This window comes from Pelmatolapia mariae, linkage group LG2 (assembly GCF_036321145.2).
Source record: "Pelmatolapia mariae isolate MD_Pm_ZW linkage group LG2, Pm_UMD_F_2, whole genome shotgun sequence".
In the NCBI taxonomy this organism is placed as follows: Eukaryota; Metazoa; Chordata; class Actinopteri; order Cichliformes; family Cichlidae; genus Pelmatolapia; species Pelmatolapia mariae.
Genome location: NC_086228.1, coordinates 24,541,256 through 24,558,088, shown reverse-complemented (window position 1 = coordinate 24,558,088; position 16,833 = coordinate 24,541,256). Strand labels below are relative to the sequence as shown.

The 16,833-nt window shown below is 41.1% G+C and overlaps 1 protein-coding gene across 2 annotated transcripts in view; it reads right to left on the bottom strand.

The window, feature by feature from the left end:
- The window catches only part of macrod1 (mono-ADP ribosylhydrolase 1), a 142,476-nt gene that overhangs the window by 41,490 nt on the left and 84,153 nt on the right, over positions 1 to 16,833 (bottom strand). For both annotated transcript variants that reach the window (XM_063496297.1, XM_063496290.1), the window contains exon 5: positions 7,041 to 7,157. In XM_063496297.1, the coding sequence (XP_063352367.1) occupies positions 7,041 to 7,157 (117 nt within the window). The remainder of the gene's footprint in view (positions 1 to 7,040; positions 7,158 to 16,833) is intronic.

The window sequence follows — 16,833 nt, the reverse complement described above, 5'->3', positions numbered from 1 at the left end:
AAAGAAGAACCAAATTTAGGAGTGAGGAAAAGGGGGGGGAAAGAGGAAGGGTGAAAAGGTATAAAGGTGAGAAAGAAGATTAGAAGAGCGCAGGGAAACAAGGTGTTTAAGTTGTTGATCACGACGGGGGAGAAGCACCGCATCTTCAAAGAAAGAGAAACAGACAGGGCAACATTTGAAGCAAGAAGATGGAGGTCTGAGAGGAGAAGAAGAGGGGGAGTCCGGGAGAGCTGCAGTGAGGATTTTAATTAGCGGTAATTGGCCACCGAGGGAACAGAAATTGGGAGACGGGAGGCAGGAAGAGAAGAGAGGGGTGCATAACAGCCAGTTTTTGACAGAGTGATATCTCTCTTGCTTTATGCCTCTCTATTTCCTTCAGTCCTTTTTCTGTCTGATCTTTTCCAGATCCATCTCGCTCTCCCTCCATCCTTTTCCACCTCCAACTGTGCGATTCCCACTTTCCCCAAACAGTATCTTTTACTTTCAGCCAATTTCCCCAAAACACAAGACAATATACTTTGCTGTATTTGGCACACAAGACACCAGAAAGTAATATCTGCAAGTAAAAAAAAAAATACTGAAAAGTTTACCACGGTTTACTGAGGTGCAGGATACATTACAAGTGTTATTTGGGGGGAGGGGCTGGGATCTAGAGAAAAAAATGTGATAAATATGTGTAGGACCTATATTTAAAATGAGCCATTCTGTGATTAACTTGGTGCAAATTCAGGCTCATATTTACAAATGTATGTTAATAGTGTTTCCACAGGAAGTACTTGCACCTGTACAAGTTGCAATAAGTTTCACAACTCGACCCTTAAAAATCTAAAGCTGTAGCAGATTTCAATTTGGCAGATAACTCCTTTGAGGTTGTCTCCTTATGAAGTCCTGGACCAATTTAAGCTCTCCCATTCTGGCCGTTTCCAATTGTGCATTTGCAGTGCACACTCCAGCAACCCTTGAACTTTCATTTTGGGGTGGAGAACCAAGCCACAGTGAGCTACACTGCCTTCAGGTTTGAACACTGTAAGAGTCTGTCTTATAGCTAGAAAAGCATATAGTTTCACCTGTAATGATTCTACACATGAAGATTGGGTAAACTGATGAGTGGTTGCTGGAGATTGCTGGCTGTCACCTGTTGAAATCAGGTGCATCTACCTCCTTGTGATTGCTTTGGTTGATAGCAGATTACCAAATTGTCCATGTTTGCATGGAAGATGGTGACTTGTCTGCAAATACTCGCCAGTTTGAAATATACTGGAAAAAAATGCCTTTAAATTAAAAGTTGTGCTTTATCGCCACACATTTCATAAAGGTGCAACTTTTAGTTTCAGGGAAATGCTTTACATTTCTAGTTAAAGTCGCACTTTTCTTAGTTTTACTTCCACTTCGTGGGTAGTTGGCAAACATCTGCAAAGTACAGGTGACTGAAGCCATCTGCTGGTGCTAGTGTTGGAGGTTACTGACAACAGCCAGCAGTCTCCAGTAAACATTCACCCACTGTCAGAGAAGACACATTTTTCCCCAGTGATCAGTGGTCTCTAAACCTGTGCACCTGAGGCCTTACATTGGTACTAGGCTCTAGCCTGCTGGACCCCAAACAGCTGCTAAACAGTTACAGTTTAACAGGTAGTAAAGATGCATCTTTCCATCATAAACAAGATAATTTTAGCCTTAATTGTAAGTTCAGGTCAGCTCATCTTGAAATAATCTTGATGCTCTTGACCTACTGGACTGAAAATAAAAAATACAGTTTTACATTTTTAGCTTGTTTTCTGAAATAATTACTTATTGGACATTTACACTTCTTCAACTGATCTCAAAGGAAAACAGGACTGTCAGGTATTAGCTGTGATAGCATGGCACTTACCACTGAGATCTGGGAACACAGAAACATTGCTGAAAACAGATACAAGTGGGAAACAAACAGAAGCTGCCATTTTATCTAGAAGTACAACTCAAAGTGAGTTCAACTGAAAAATGTAAGAGGGCACTGCAGATAAGTATGCTGTGCTCAGACTGATGTTTACAGGTAGGTAAAAGGCGCTGATATTACTCTTCACCTGCACAGCTGTTTGCTTTCAGCCTGGGTCATTAAACTATTTGGTGATTTTCCACAGTCTGACATTTTTATATATTTTTCCCCTTTCAAATTTTATTACTCTGCTGCCCAGACTGCGCTACATTACATCCACAGAAAGCTATTAGGCAGTAGAGCTGGCTGCTTGTTGTCTTTATTTGGAGTCTTGTTTTGTAATTTCATAATCATCCAGATCTTAACTCCAAATGTCAAAAATGTTTATTTTATTAATCTGCAAGCAATTTGGGAGGTTTAAGAGTGGTTCTGTAAAAACCCTCCACTTTACCAGATAATCTGGGCTGAACATCGGTGTCTGTGAGTCTCGGAGCAGATTTCTCCTCCAAACGTTGACAGGAGTGAATCAGGGTTAAATGTGCCCAAAACCCCTGCTGTCTGAGCCTCTAGCTCTCTTTATTGACATCACTAAAGCCAAGGGGTGCTTTTTCTAACGGGGAAGTTGCCAGTTGTGTTATCTTTTGACCCACCCTCCTGCACCTTCTGTCCCCAGTGCTGTATCTCTGTGTGTTTAGCAGTGGGAGTAGAGCTGGCTGGGGAACAAGTTAGCAGGGTTACAGCTGTGTTTATCGGTACACAGGTGAGCTCAGGGCCATGAGTCGTCCAGACAACACGCTGGCCCAGGCTCCCTTCTCTGGCAACTGCAAAAAAAATAAATAAAATAAATAGAAGAAAAAGGCAAAAGAAAAAAAGAGAGGAAAAAAACCCATTTGCACACACCTACACATGTGCAGAAGCATCTTACAGCATCCAACGGGCTCACAAGTGAGCAGCGCACACAAACAGGAGGCTCCTCTCCTAATCGAGTCCTAATTACCGCGGCTCATATTCCTCAAAGCTGACAGTTTCTGATTTAACTGCCTTTACATTTCGGCTGAGATTTGACTCCGACCTGGGCCAGCTGTCATTTATCAGCTTCCCCGAATTGCACGCAACTGTTGCTAAACAGCAGCAGTAGTGTGGCGTGCACTCTGGGTGTTGCTAGGTTACGATACCAGGATGCTGAAGGCTAAGTGGCTGCGGGATCATCGATGGACACTCTGCATAGAGGGCTGACAGCAGGTCTTCTGGACCATTTGGCAACTTGTGAGTCAGATGCTCTTGAAATCCCACATCTGGTGGCAAGCCCATACAAATCAAGATCAAAGTGCTGCCTTTGAGACTGAGCCCATCTCTCAACCTTTCTGCCTCTCTCCTGTCGAGTTTCATTTTCATTTCTCTCTCTTCAGCTGTTCCTCTGCCTTCACGCAGTCCTCTGCCTGCTTTGTCATCCCTCCTTTGCTTTCCCTCTGTTGTTGCTGTCTTGACTCGCTCTCCCTCCTGCTGAGAGGTAATCAAGCCCTGTTGTGAGTGTTTAAGCATTGGAGCAGACGCACGTTGAATTATTTTCAGGACTTAATATTTTGTCTGGGAGGGGAGAACCAGCCTCCTTACCACATGCTGGGTAATGGCCACGCACACATAAGTGCAACACCGAGAAGGTGTGTGTGTGGATGTGCACACACACACCCACACACGGTTAGTCAGTCAGTCAGTGAGTCAGAAAGTTGTCAGTCACACAGATCTCATGCTGACAGAGTTACAGGTACCAGACTGATAGGACCTGACAGGCAGACCCCACCGCATGCAAGGATATACTGCACTGGCACAGCGTATCCACCAACACATGAGCGAACGCAGCCTGTGAAAAAGGCTGTATGACTGAGTACAGGAGAGCAAAACAAATGCACACAATTGCACATAAATATGCACTCATAAAAAACCCAGTGACAAGCAGCCAAGCATCCGCTAACACGCACACAAAAATGACAGCTAACATCCTCAAAGTTAAACAAGTGAACCAACAAAGGAGAACAGACAATGTAAGAACTCATCTCCCCCTAATTCCCTTCAGTCTTCAGCTCCTCTCACATCTCTCCTCTCCTCTACGCCGCTTCATTTATTTCTTCCTCTCTCCAACTCTTTCCTTATCTATCTTTCCTACTCCTGCGCTCCATTCTGCCTTGAGCTCGCCTTTATCAGCGCTTCTTCTCCTTTTTTCCCCCCTCTCTTCTTTCCTTTTCTCTGCCACTGTGAACTTAAACTCTCAGTAGAACCAGAAGCTGATATCACACAGCCTCAGTGCTGCTTTAATCTCACTCAGAAAAAACACACCGACGCACACTCACACCTGGGTGGCCGTTATAATGCTCAAAGCTTGGCTACTGCATTATTTCCATACCTATTAGTGTCATGCTCCTTTCCAGCTCCACACCCCCAGATGTCTTTCATTTCCCCCCCCTACCTCAATCTAAATTGCCTCAAGTGATGTCATCACTATAAGACAGTTTATCAGATTTTCCTCAGCTCACTTCTGAGCCACAAACAGATTTATCCAACTTTCTCTCCATATTTAGCAGTAGTCCCCCAAAGCTGTGAACAGACTGTGATAAAAATCAGCGGAGTTCTCCTTTAAAATATCCCATTTAGAATAATTAAGGTATTACAGTTACCTCTCTTTGCCACACTTTTAGTTTTTGTCACCTTTTGCATAAACCTTTAGCACTATAGTCCCACGCAGAGCTGATATTAGCCAATTAGTTGCCAATCTAAGTTTCACTTGTGGTTTTTTGGTGTTTCAAGCAGTTAAGCTGATAAAGATGCAAGACTGGTAAAGAGGCAGGACTCTAAAAAGAACAGGTGAGCCAACCAATCAATTATGTAACTAGAAAACAACTAAATGAATGCTTGTCCATAGTGGCCGGTAAACCTCTTGGCATTTGTGCTTCAAGCGCAGCGTCTTAACGGAGAACAAAGTGGCCCAAAAGCACTCCGATCTAAAGTCAGAAGAAGGTAAATATGTTTGGCTTTGAGGCAAAAAGCCTAATTATTAGCTGAGCAATGATAACACACTAAACGTGCAATAAACCGAGAAATAATCCATCAAATTTATTTGCCATTTTTAACATTCAAGGCTGTGATTTGATCAGGCAAGAATATTAGAGAGAGATTACTGGAGATCACCTGAATCGCCTGGGTTTTTCAGCGAGCCAATAACTCTATATCAAATTACCCTGCTCTGCCTCGCAGAAATGTAACCAGACAACAGAAAGATACGAGCAACTGTGACTGGTCCTCTTGGTAATGATGCACTGTGTATGCATGTAAATTGATCTGTGCAAAGAAATGTTCTCTTGTGAAACAAAATGTAATATTTCATGTGTTTATTGTACAGTATGTGGTTATATCTAAATGCACGCAGTAGCCTGAAACATGTAAAGTATAGTATATATCTTCAATGTTTGAAGATGCTGTTGACCACCGATCAACAAACTTTTTCTATATTTTTTTAGTAAAAACTTCCATAAAATGGTCTTTAATTTAGCAAGATTTATTCTTGTCCCTTAACTATATGTCTATTATCTTATTGTCTTCTCTGTTATGCTAATAATTTCATCAATAAGACCTCAGTAGACACATAAGCTGAAGACCAGATGCGTCTCTTAGGTCCTGTGTCAGGACTTTGCTTTCTTAAGGACATGACTTTCAGATACTTTTCATCTGCTGTGGATATTTTTTTTAGATCTGACACTTCTTCTTTTGTCCTCCACTTGTCCATTTTTCCTCATTTTTTAAGGACACATGCTGAGATATGCCACGTTTTCAGTTAATAACTCTTGGGAATCACCTTGTTGGTGCAAAAACATTATTTTATGTCTGTCAAACTGTTTTATGGTCAGCATTATTCCTCAAATTCAACTAAAGAAATGGGAACAAATTATGCTTTTTTTGACAGGCTGCTCGTAACAAAGTGCCTAAAGATACCATTTAAAATGGTCTGTCATATGTAGACAAGTAAGATAGGTGCTCCTTTTTTATGCTTGAATCATTTATGGGTCAATTTGGTTTACCAAAAAAGCGAAAATTCCCATGAAAAAAAATTAGTGGTGAAAAAGTGTAAAAATACTTTGAAAGAACTTCAGAAAGCCCAGAGAAACAGAGAAAGTCTGGCTCCTTGGAAGCAAAATATAACGAAAGGGGTGGTGTGGCTCAAGACTTTTGCACAGTACCGTACTTCAAGCTATCACAAAAAAGCTCGTCTAAGACAGTTCAGGTGTGTTGATGAATAAAGGTGATCGTAAAAGCTATTGACTTTCAAGCTTGTTAAAATTATAGAAACTCAGATTTTTGCCTTATATACTGTATCCCCATAAAGGTTTGCTTAAAATATAAAGAAATTAGGACTGGCTCCAAACTTTAAGCCAGTATTTTTATAGCAAAAAAATAACACAATTAAATATATTATAGTTAGAGGCTTATTTATGTCCCAATAACTGTGCTTTTCAGGGTTATTAAAATAAAATTAAACGGCTAAAATAAAATAAAGTGACTGTCAGCTTTTGTGATTTATGTAAATGCAGAGTTCTGATCTCCTACTTAATCAAATGTCTTGTAGATATGAAGAAAGTTGGAGGAGAACACCTAGAAAAGTGCCTCCTGTCATGTTGACCCTACAGTTTCATCACATTACACAAGCAGCAGTGGAGCGCCACTTAATAATTGAGTGCCATTTACTCTGCTATAAATGGAACGCAGTGAGTGATATTACTCTGGATACATCCGAGTTTGTGCTGCTGCTCGGGTTTGAGGTAAAGAGGGGAAACTGAGCTACTTTAAGACCTCTCTAAGAGAAAAAATGCATAAGTTATTTAAACGAATTCGTTAAAAGAGGAAATTGTTGATATTAAGACAGCACCAATTCCTTATTAAAAGCCTTTTTTTAAATTCATGAAGCAGTTTAACCTTCATTTTTCTAGGGAGACTCAACAGTGCAGCTCTTTTTCCACATCGCCCTGCATCCCTGTTACACTTTCCCACACATTCACACCTGGAAGCAGTCCAGCAGAAACACATGGAAGCAGCCTCACCGGGGCTGCTGGAAGTTACACCAACACTTTATACTCACACTTTGCAGGAAGGCCGTAGCCGCAGGTAATCTTGGCCTCTCCTGTCTTACAGCCGTTGAGCGAAGCACACTCCTTTTTTAGCATGGGACCAGCAGCGCGGTGGATCGCTCCGTCCACTGGAAAGGAGACGACAGGAGATTTTAAAAAGTTGGCCTACTTATGTGAATCCCCTGCAATCTCACTAATTACAGCAGCCAGAATGTTGTTTGAAGTCCAGCAGACACTTTTACTGGAGTCAAGGCTTAGTGCTAAAAGGACCTGGATAATGTTGGCATTAGCGGTGAACGCTTGAATTTCCAGGCTTCTGCAGGTTACTAACTTTTCACCCCTAATCCTGCTTGCATCTGTCTCTCTACATGTCAGTCTATTTAATGGATTTTAAGGCTATTGCCTTCCTTAATTACTTGATTTAATGTGTTATTAAGGACTCAGCTGACTTTGACTTTTTGGTCAATTACTCTTTATTAATTAAATTTTCATAAATCTACATAATATTCATAAATGTGTATCTGTCTTTGATCCCCACCACATCTAAAGACCGTGACTGTGTTCATTTCCAGGAGGGCAATGATGCGGCAGAAGCAATTTTACAGCTGTGCCAATTACACTTTCAGACAGAATCTATGCACCCCTTGCAGTCAGACGTATTTCTTCAAAGTTAATTTTGATACAGTTTTATTATTATGATTTGCAGCATTATGAAAGCGAGAAAGTAGAATTTAATGCGTCTAATTCATACTTCAAGGAAAAAAGCACTAAAAATATCAAACTTCAACAAATGACCTTTTAAAATCATGTAAAACAATAATCCATCCACAGAGACACTATAACAGTAACCGTAATAACATAGATTTTCCGTGATTTGATTGACTCATTGATCACTGATCAGCTTGGGTGAAGAGGAGGAATAAGCTGGAGGTCCAACCAAGTATTCCAGAAATTACATTTACATATTCCCATTTTTCAGCATTCAGGTTCTTCTGTGCCGTTTTTACATTTCTTTTATCAACATATTGTGAAACCTTTTGTCAAGCATTTTAGGTGCTTATTTGAAGATTGGTGAAATTAAGGAGCATAAAAGATTAGAAATGATGTACTTGAACAAGGGACATTGTGGTTCACAGGCTTTAGCTTAACAGCCGAGGCCAGCAGAGCACCCACGGGTGGTTTTTAATGAAACTAAAACACCATGTTCGCTGAAAACATATTTCATTTGTTTGAATAATGATGACTAATGTATGACTAATGCTATTCTATGCTTTCTAATGATTTTGGGAAAGATCACGACTATCCTTAGATAAAAGTCAAGAGTGAGGAAAACCTCAGGAAATGCTCACCTAATTTACATTTGACTATAAATCACTTCATTATTTTTACCAAACATTTAAAAATATAGTTGTCCCAAACCTTGTGATACATAACTGTACTCAAGTCAGTACTTTAAAGTGCGTAGGCATGGTCAGGTCAATCCAGTGAAGTTCAAAGCGAGCATCAGAATGAGGAAGAAAGGTGATTAAAGTGACTTTGAACGTTGGTGCCAGACGAGCTGCCCCAAATATTTCAGAAACTGTTGCTCTACTGGGATTTTCACACACATCCACCTCTAGTGTTTACAGAAAATAATTTTTTTAAGTTACATATCCAGTGAAAATCAGTTCTCTGGGCAAAAAAGCCCTGTTGATACCAGAGGAGAATGGTCAGACTGCTCTAAGCTGATAGGAAGGCAGTAGTAAGTCAAACAACCACTCATTAAAACCTAGATATACAGAAGAGCATCTCTGATTGCACAACACATGGAGTAGAGCAGCAGAAGACCACACCGGGTGTCACCCCTGTCAGCTAAGAAAAGGAGACTGAGACTACAATTTACACAGGCTCACCAAGACTAAAAAGAAGATTTAAAAAATATCTCCTGGTTTAATGAGTTTTGATTTCTGCTGCAACATTCAGATGACAGGGTCACAGTTTAGCATGAACACCATTAAGCATGAATCCATGTGCCTTTATCAATGGCTCAGGCTGCTGGTAGTGTAATTGAGGTAGGGGATACTTTCTTGGCACACTCTGGCCCCCTTAGCACCAATTAAGCATCAGTGAAACACCACAGCCTTTCTGTGTGTTGTTCCCGACCACATTCATCCCTTTATGACCACAGTGTGCCCATCTTATAACTGCTGCATCCAGCAGGATACACATCATGTCACAAAGGTAAAATCATCCGAAACTTGTTTACTCAACATGCCAATGAGACATGACACTACACTCAGGCCTCAACAGTTAGCAAATCTCAATCCAATAGAGCACCTTTGGGAAGTGGTAGAATAGAAGATTCACCTCATGGATATGCAGCCCACAAATCTGCAGCAACTATCTGATGCTGTCATGTCAAAAATGACCAAAATTTGTGAGGAATGTTTCCAGCAGCTTGTTGAATAAATGATGAATTAATACAGCTATGAAGGCTAAAGGGGTACAACCCAGTACTAGCAAGGTGTACCTAATAAAGTGTACAGTGTGTGTATACTCTAAATCAGGTGTGTAAAACATAAAGCCCTGTGTTTTACAGGTTTTCCTGCAGATAAAGACCTCCCCCACAGACATTCATACTACACCAAAGTAATCAGGTATTAGTTAAATCAGGGGTGTCAAACTCCAGGCCTCGAGGGCCGGTGTCCTGCAGGTTTTAGATGTGTCCTTGATCCAACACGACTGATTTAAATGGCTAAATTACCTCCTCAACATGTCTTGAAGTTCTCCAGAGGCCTAGTAATGAACTAATCACTTGATTCATGTGTGTTGACCCAGGTTGATATATAAAACCTGCAGGACACCGGCCCTCGAGGCCTGGAGTTTGACACCCCTGAGTTAAATAGTTCAATGACAGAAAAGTTCCTGTTTTTCAATGTCTACTATAGAAATTTTACACTTTGTTGTTTTATAAAACAAAAACATGCAACACTGTAACTTTACCCATTCATCTGCACTGTTGAAATTGCACTTCTTTATCTTATATTGAGATATCAGAAAGTGGAGGTTCACTCGTCCGGTCCACTCAAGTTCAAAGTGGGCTGTAAATGGATATAAAATGAGGTTTGTTTGTTTTTTAAACCACGAAAAAGTTTCATATGAAAATAAGTATAATCAGTTCAATGTACTACAAGAAAGAACGGGTTCTTAGCTTCACCACGGTGGAGGAAGGCCATGATGGCGATATGGAAGGTAAGCCTTTCACTCACAGTTACAAGTAAGGAACAATATTGTTTGAACCGTGATTGTGTATTTAGGAGCACATGCAAAAGAAAGACTATAAAAGCCAGCCTGAGCAGCATCTTATTTTCCCCCCAACAAAGGTCTGCAACACAACATCCATGACAATGGCACTGTCAGTCATCTGTGTGTTCTTCGTGCAGCCTCTCCACTCTGTTTCTGAAACACTCACACTCGGCAAAGATACACCGTATTGGAGACCGTGAGCTCAGGTGAAGTCAAGCACAACTTCTTCTAGAGTTAACAACTGCACTAATTACTATAACTGTAAAATTTTGTGGGTTAATAACACACATCACCCTACCAGCTCGCTAGGCTTGAAAATGTACTAGAGTGATCTTTTCTACTCTAACATCCCCTTTTGGCTTGTTTTACACAGCCACAGCTCTCTTGCAAGGCTAAACTGAGTTGCCAGAAACATTTTAAAATGAAAGCTATGTGTGAAGACTAACTGTGAGCCTAATTTGTTATCAATTTCCAGCTTTGCCAGATTCTAGAAAACGCTGTTACAGACAGCCGCCCTCCTCTCTCTATAGCAGTGATTCTAGCAGCATGCTACTTTCTACTTCTATTCCACTACATTTTGAGAAGCTTTCACTACATTTATTTTAGAGTGCAGTTACTAATTATTTAGTAGACTGAGATTATTAATATCAATTATACATGTAGAGAGAAACTATCCTATCTATAAACAGACTAAGCCAAACAGCAATACACACCGATCAGGCACAACATTATGACCACCTGCCTAATATTGTGTCGGTTCCCCTTTTGCTGCCAAAACAGCAATGATCATTGAGGCATGGACTCCACTAGATCACACAAGATGTGCTATGATACCTAACGCCAAGATGTTAGTAACACATACAGTAAGTCTTGTTAATTTCGAGGTGTCCAGCACATTTCACAGATGCTCGATTGGATTGAGATCTGGGAATTTGGAGGCCAAGTCAGCACCTCGAACTCATTGTTGTGCTCCTTAAACCATTTATGAGCCAGTTTTGCTTTGTGGCAGGGGGCATTATTCTGTTGAAAGAGGCCAGAGCCATCGGGGAATACTATTTCCATGAAAGGGTGTGCATGGTCTGCAACAATGGTTAGGTAGGAGGTACGTGTTAAAGTAACACATGGATGGCAGGACCCAAGGTTTCCCGGCAGAGCACTGCCCAAAGCATAGTACATTCTGGTGTGAGGTGTTCCCCATGTAAGTGACGAACACATGCCTGGCCATCGACATGTAAAAAACAGAAAACGCGATTGATCAGACCAGGCCACCTGCTTCCATTGCTACGTAGTCCACTTCTGATGCTCACATGCCCTTTGTTAGGACTTTCTGGCGGACGGGGGTCAGCATGGGTACTCAAACTACTTTGCAGTCATGCAGCCCCATATGCAAGAAACTGCGATGCACTGTGTATTCTGACACTCTTCTACCAAACCAGCATTTTGAGCTACAGTAGCTCTTCTGTTGGATCAGACCCCACGGGCATCAGTGAGCCTTGGGTGTCCATGACTCTGTGAGTGGTTCACCAATGTTCCTTCCTTGGACCGCTTTTGATAGATACTGACCACTGCAGACCGGGAACACCCCACAAGAGTTGCAGTTTTGAACACGCTCTGACTCAGCTATCTAACATCACTGTTTGGCCCTTGTCAAACTCACTCAAATCCTTACACTTGCCTATTTTTTTCTGCTTCTAACACATTAACTTTGAGGTCAAAATGTTCACTTGCTCCCTAATATATCCCACCTCGTCACAGGTACCATGATGAAGAAATAATCAGTGTTATTAACATCACCTGTCAGTGGTCATAATGTTATATTTGATCAATTGAGCAATAACCAACCACTGGAAAAATATCCATCCATCCATTATACATTCAGGGTTGTGGGGTCAGGCACTGACGTGAGGAAGGAGGACTGGTTCACCCTGCACAGGTTGCCATTTAAACATGCGCACTATGATAGTTGTCAGCACTTGTTCAAAATAGTTTAATAGCATCAGTCCATATGCCAGAGCTCAACACATAGGTCTGGTTCTTATCTGTCTCTCTGTGTACAGACCAGACGTTACGGCGGTGTGTTTTACTAAACTGAGTGGCTCCAGGCGGGGGCCTGGTGTTATCTGTGTTAAGCTGGCATATCGCTGAAAGGACTAGTACATCCTGGATAGGTTGCCAGTAAATATGTAGACATTTAAACATGTGCCTGTGTGTTTTTATAGTATTAATCAAAAGCATCCCTTTAATTCAATTTTCCACAACTTTGGTCGTCGTGTACGAGCAACACGGTGTTTTTCTAGAATATTAAATCTAAAGTTTGGATTCTAAATCAACCCAGAATCAGGCACATGTGTCAGAAATGGATTTGTCACAGCACTGTGACACTTGTCAGCACTGGTTCAAAATAGTTCAATAGCATCAATCCATATGCCAGAGCTCAGCACATTGGCCTGTGGTTCTTATCTGTCTCTCTGCGTACAGACCAGCTGTTACAGCGGTGTGTTTCGCCAAACTGAGGCGCTCCAGGCAGGGGTCTGGTGTTATCTGAACATTATTGTGTTAAGTTGGCATATCGCATGCGGCGCTGAGCCGTGGTGTGCCATGTCATGCTGTGCCATGTTGAACTGGGCCACGCTGTGAGCGAAGCACAAGTGCGAGGGTGTGACAAACAAGTTCTGAACAGTGGCTACCTCCTCAGGGTGCTCAGAAACTAGCTTAGATATGTGTGTATGCGCATGTGAGTGATATATTGTGTGTGTATATCCTTGTCAAAGCATATGTGCAGCTGTGGACACTGTATTTATGAGTGTATTTTCAAGTGTACGTGTGGCGTGTGTGTGATGAGTCCTTGAGGTGACACAAAAATACGCTGCACACCAACTTTGAAGCAGGCCAACTCTAAAAGAGAGAACAAGTGTGATAAGACAGAGAGATGGAAAGGAGAGAAAGGGAGGAGGGGAGGGGAATAAGCAAGAGTAGCAGATGTAAAAATAGTCTGGAGGGAGAGAAAGAAACAAGCAAGAAAAACAACATTAAAAAAAAGAAAAGGAACTGACTTGGAAATTAAACCAACAATACCTTTTTTTTTTTTTTTTCCATTCGTCGCTGCATGTTTGACAGACACACAAATGTGTATGTGCCTCTGTGTGTGCCTACTAGTGCAAACTGGCCTTTTTCCCCTCCAGTCTTTATGAGTGGACTGCATAGCCTTGAGCTACAGCAGTGCTTTTTGACCCGAGTACTGCCCTGCCCTCACTCTTACACAGCTGTAATACAAGCTTGCGAAAGGAGCTGAAAAACATCCACAGTGAGGCTTGCACACACACATGCAGCTACACACTCTAGAGCACATATGCATGGGTGCACATACAGCTTTAAATACAGCTGAATGCCAAAATTAAGGAACACGTGTCCTGGCACAGAAACACTGTTTGGAAGACATTTAATTTGGGAGTTTAATGTGACTACAAAGGATGGCAAACTGCTGATTCCCGCTTGTTACAATGACCCCTTACATCAGGCGCAGGGCCAAGGGGGCTGCCGAAATCTGATTTTAGATCCCCGGTGCTAAGGTGTTAGCCTATTACTGGCATGGATGAATGACTGAGCAGGCCTTCTGAGTTCAAGTCCCCAGATCTAAAGCCTTTCTATGAAGTGACCAATCACACTCTTATGTGGGGAGTCACACAGGGACACAAAAAAACCAAAGAGGAAAGAAACACGCCCACAGAGACACACAAAAGATGACTTTTTAATCCCAGAAACCAGCACTTCCTGTCCTTTTAGCTGCAAATAAGATCATTTTAATGCCATGCTCAACATATTTTCTTTCACATGAGTTGCTTTTTCCATTTAGCAAAAGGCAGCTTTGATACTATCATGTTTAAATTAGATTGCTCCTTGCTAAATGGAGATGATATAAGGCAGAAAAAAGAACCTGAACCTGGTGAGTATGGTTAATAAATATCCATACACCTATTTAACCACTCCATGACTCCCACCTCTTTAACACAGACAAGCTATCCCTTTCACTGCACTCACTGAATGCAGACCATGTTAGCTTTCTTTCAGTCTACAGTAACTTCTGACTCCATGGGAGCCAGTGTAATAGCCCAGCATGAGCACTGCATGCTACTGAGTAGATTCAGACACTGTTCTGTCACTTGAATGGTGCCAGAAATATGAAGGGGGGATTCATGAGCAGAGGGGGAAGCAAATGAAAGATGTGCTTGAAGCAAAGCGGCACCGGCAGTACCTTGTCAATGCAGACACCTATGTAAGAGTCGCTTATGGGCACCAATATCGCTCTAGAAAACAATATCAGTGGATTTGTTGAGTTTCTAGACCAAAATCATTTTTCTGCCAGAAATATTTGCCTTTTTTAAAAAATAGTAGAAAGGCGAACAAAAGAATTGTCTTGCATGTGTTTTCTATGAGTTTCCACCACTATTAGTATTATACTAGTATTCCACACATATAATTTGAGACCAGCATCTATAATGTACTTGTGGTTTTGGCGAGCTATAACAGCTGCCAAGTGGTCAACTCACTTCACATTGTGATATCTGAACAACTATTGGATGTATTGCCACGCATTTCATACTAGCAGATTCTCACTCCCTGAGACCCATTCATTCATCCATCCATTCGCTTCCGCTTATCCTTTTCAGGGTCGTGGGGGGTGCTGGAGCCTATTCCAGCTGTCATAGGGCAAGAGGCAGGGTACAGATCAAATTTTGTCATATTTTAAGGGTACAGGTAGTCATTTTTTGAGGGTATTTCACAGAGAAAAAACTATACGGTACTCAGAAATAAACGGTGGTGTGAAAAAGTCTTTTCCTACAGAAAAGGAGCATCATACCAACTGTTCATGTGCAGCGGAGGCAATTTTTAATTTTTGTCTGCACCTTCAAACTCAAGATATGAAGAAGGAAAATACCTAAGTTTTATAATCTAAGAAGGAGTCTCCTTGATCAAAGAAATGAAAGCACAAGGGGAAGAGACCATGCAACCTGTATCTGGATCAAATGTCACCCTCTTCCTCCTCACAGAAAGTCATGACTCTAACACACGAAACGTGCATAAATATGCCTTTTTATTTCCAACATTGTTGCAATTTCTTATGGTAGCAGATTAGACATGCGGCCCTCCAGACATCTAACAATACGCAGACTAAACAACAACTATGGCTAATGTTTGATTTGAGTTGCTCACCTAACAAAGGAGGACAGCTAGTATCTACTGTAGAGGATGTAATCTACCAATGGGAAGGTCAGCGGGTCTATCCCTGGCTCCTTCAGCCCACATGTTGAAAGATACTGAACCCCAAAAGCCTACGATACACTGGAGTGTGAGAGTGTGAAGTAGTTAGAAAGTTATTGAAAGTATAAAATAAGATGCTGTATGAATGTGTGAAAGGGTGAATGTGGATTGTATTTAAAAAGTGCTTTGAGTGCTCTGTTAAGCTATAAAATGCTATATAAATATCAATCCATGTAGCATTAACAAGAACTTTTCACATCTACAACAAACATCTCTGCTAGTTTCATGGCTGTCATGGTTCCTCATGCCAAGCAGTGATGACAGCAGTTGTTCAGATGTACTGAACTGTACTGGACTGCAACGCAGCTTGAAAATGAAGCTGAATGGGTAGCCAGAACAGCACAATTTAAAGCCAAAAGGTTGTGGTCAAGTGTCAGTACATGAAAATCTGGGGGTGAGAACAACTTGTTCATTTATAGTCTCCAAGGAATAAAGTCTAATGACTTTGCTAGAAAAACCAGTAAGCTGTAATGAGTGATTTTAAGTTTTATTTAAAAACAAAACAAAACTATTGCCTAGATTTCTTTGCAATTTATGCAGAAATCTATGCCTCCCTAAAGATGAATCACCAACATAACAGACTAATGTTAGTGTGATCAAGTGCAATAATAACCTATTTAACGGTGAGCCTGTTAGGTGCCATTATGTAATGTAATCAGTGGTTTTTGATATGGTGACCAGGTGTTTGGTAGATTAGCCCCAGCAGGCCACCAGAGAAATGCCATTACAGCGCAGGTGTTGACTTTATCACAACAGAAATTGCTTCTTTCACATTTATAATGTATTCTTCCTGTTGATCAAGTTAGCTATTAAAAGTTTTTTCTAAAACTTTTTAACATCCATTGTTGTTTAATAGCTAAGGGTTACCTTATAACTTTTTATGCATGATTAATAATCAGAGGAGCTGGTAGGAAGTTTTTCTACTCACCACAAGTACTATAAAGTATGCCTGTAATTTTGTTCGCCCTCATACTAAAACATGGCGTTCTTTGACACACACACACACACAGTTAGAAAACAATGAGTGTTATAAGAGAAGCACTTGGGAGAGAATTGTGAGGTTTCACTTTTTTTACTGTCTATTTTCACCGTGGAGCTCTTGCTCTCTATTGTTGCTCTTTTAGGAGGCTTGTTATTGATTTCCAGAAAATATCAGATGTCAGTAAGATTTATGATGTAAGCAGGCTGCAACCGTTTCTA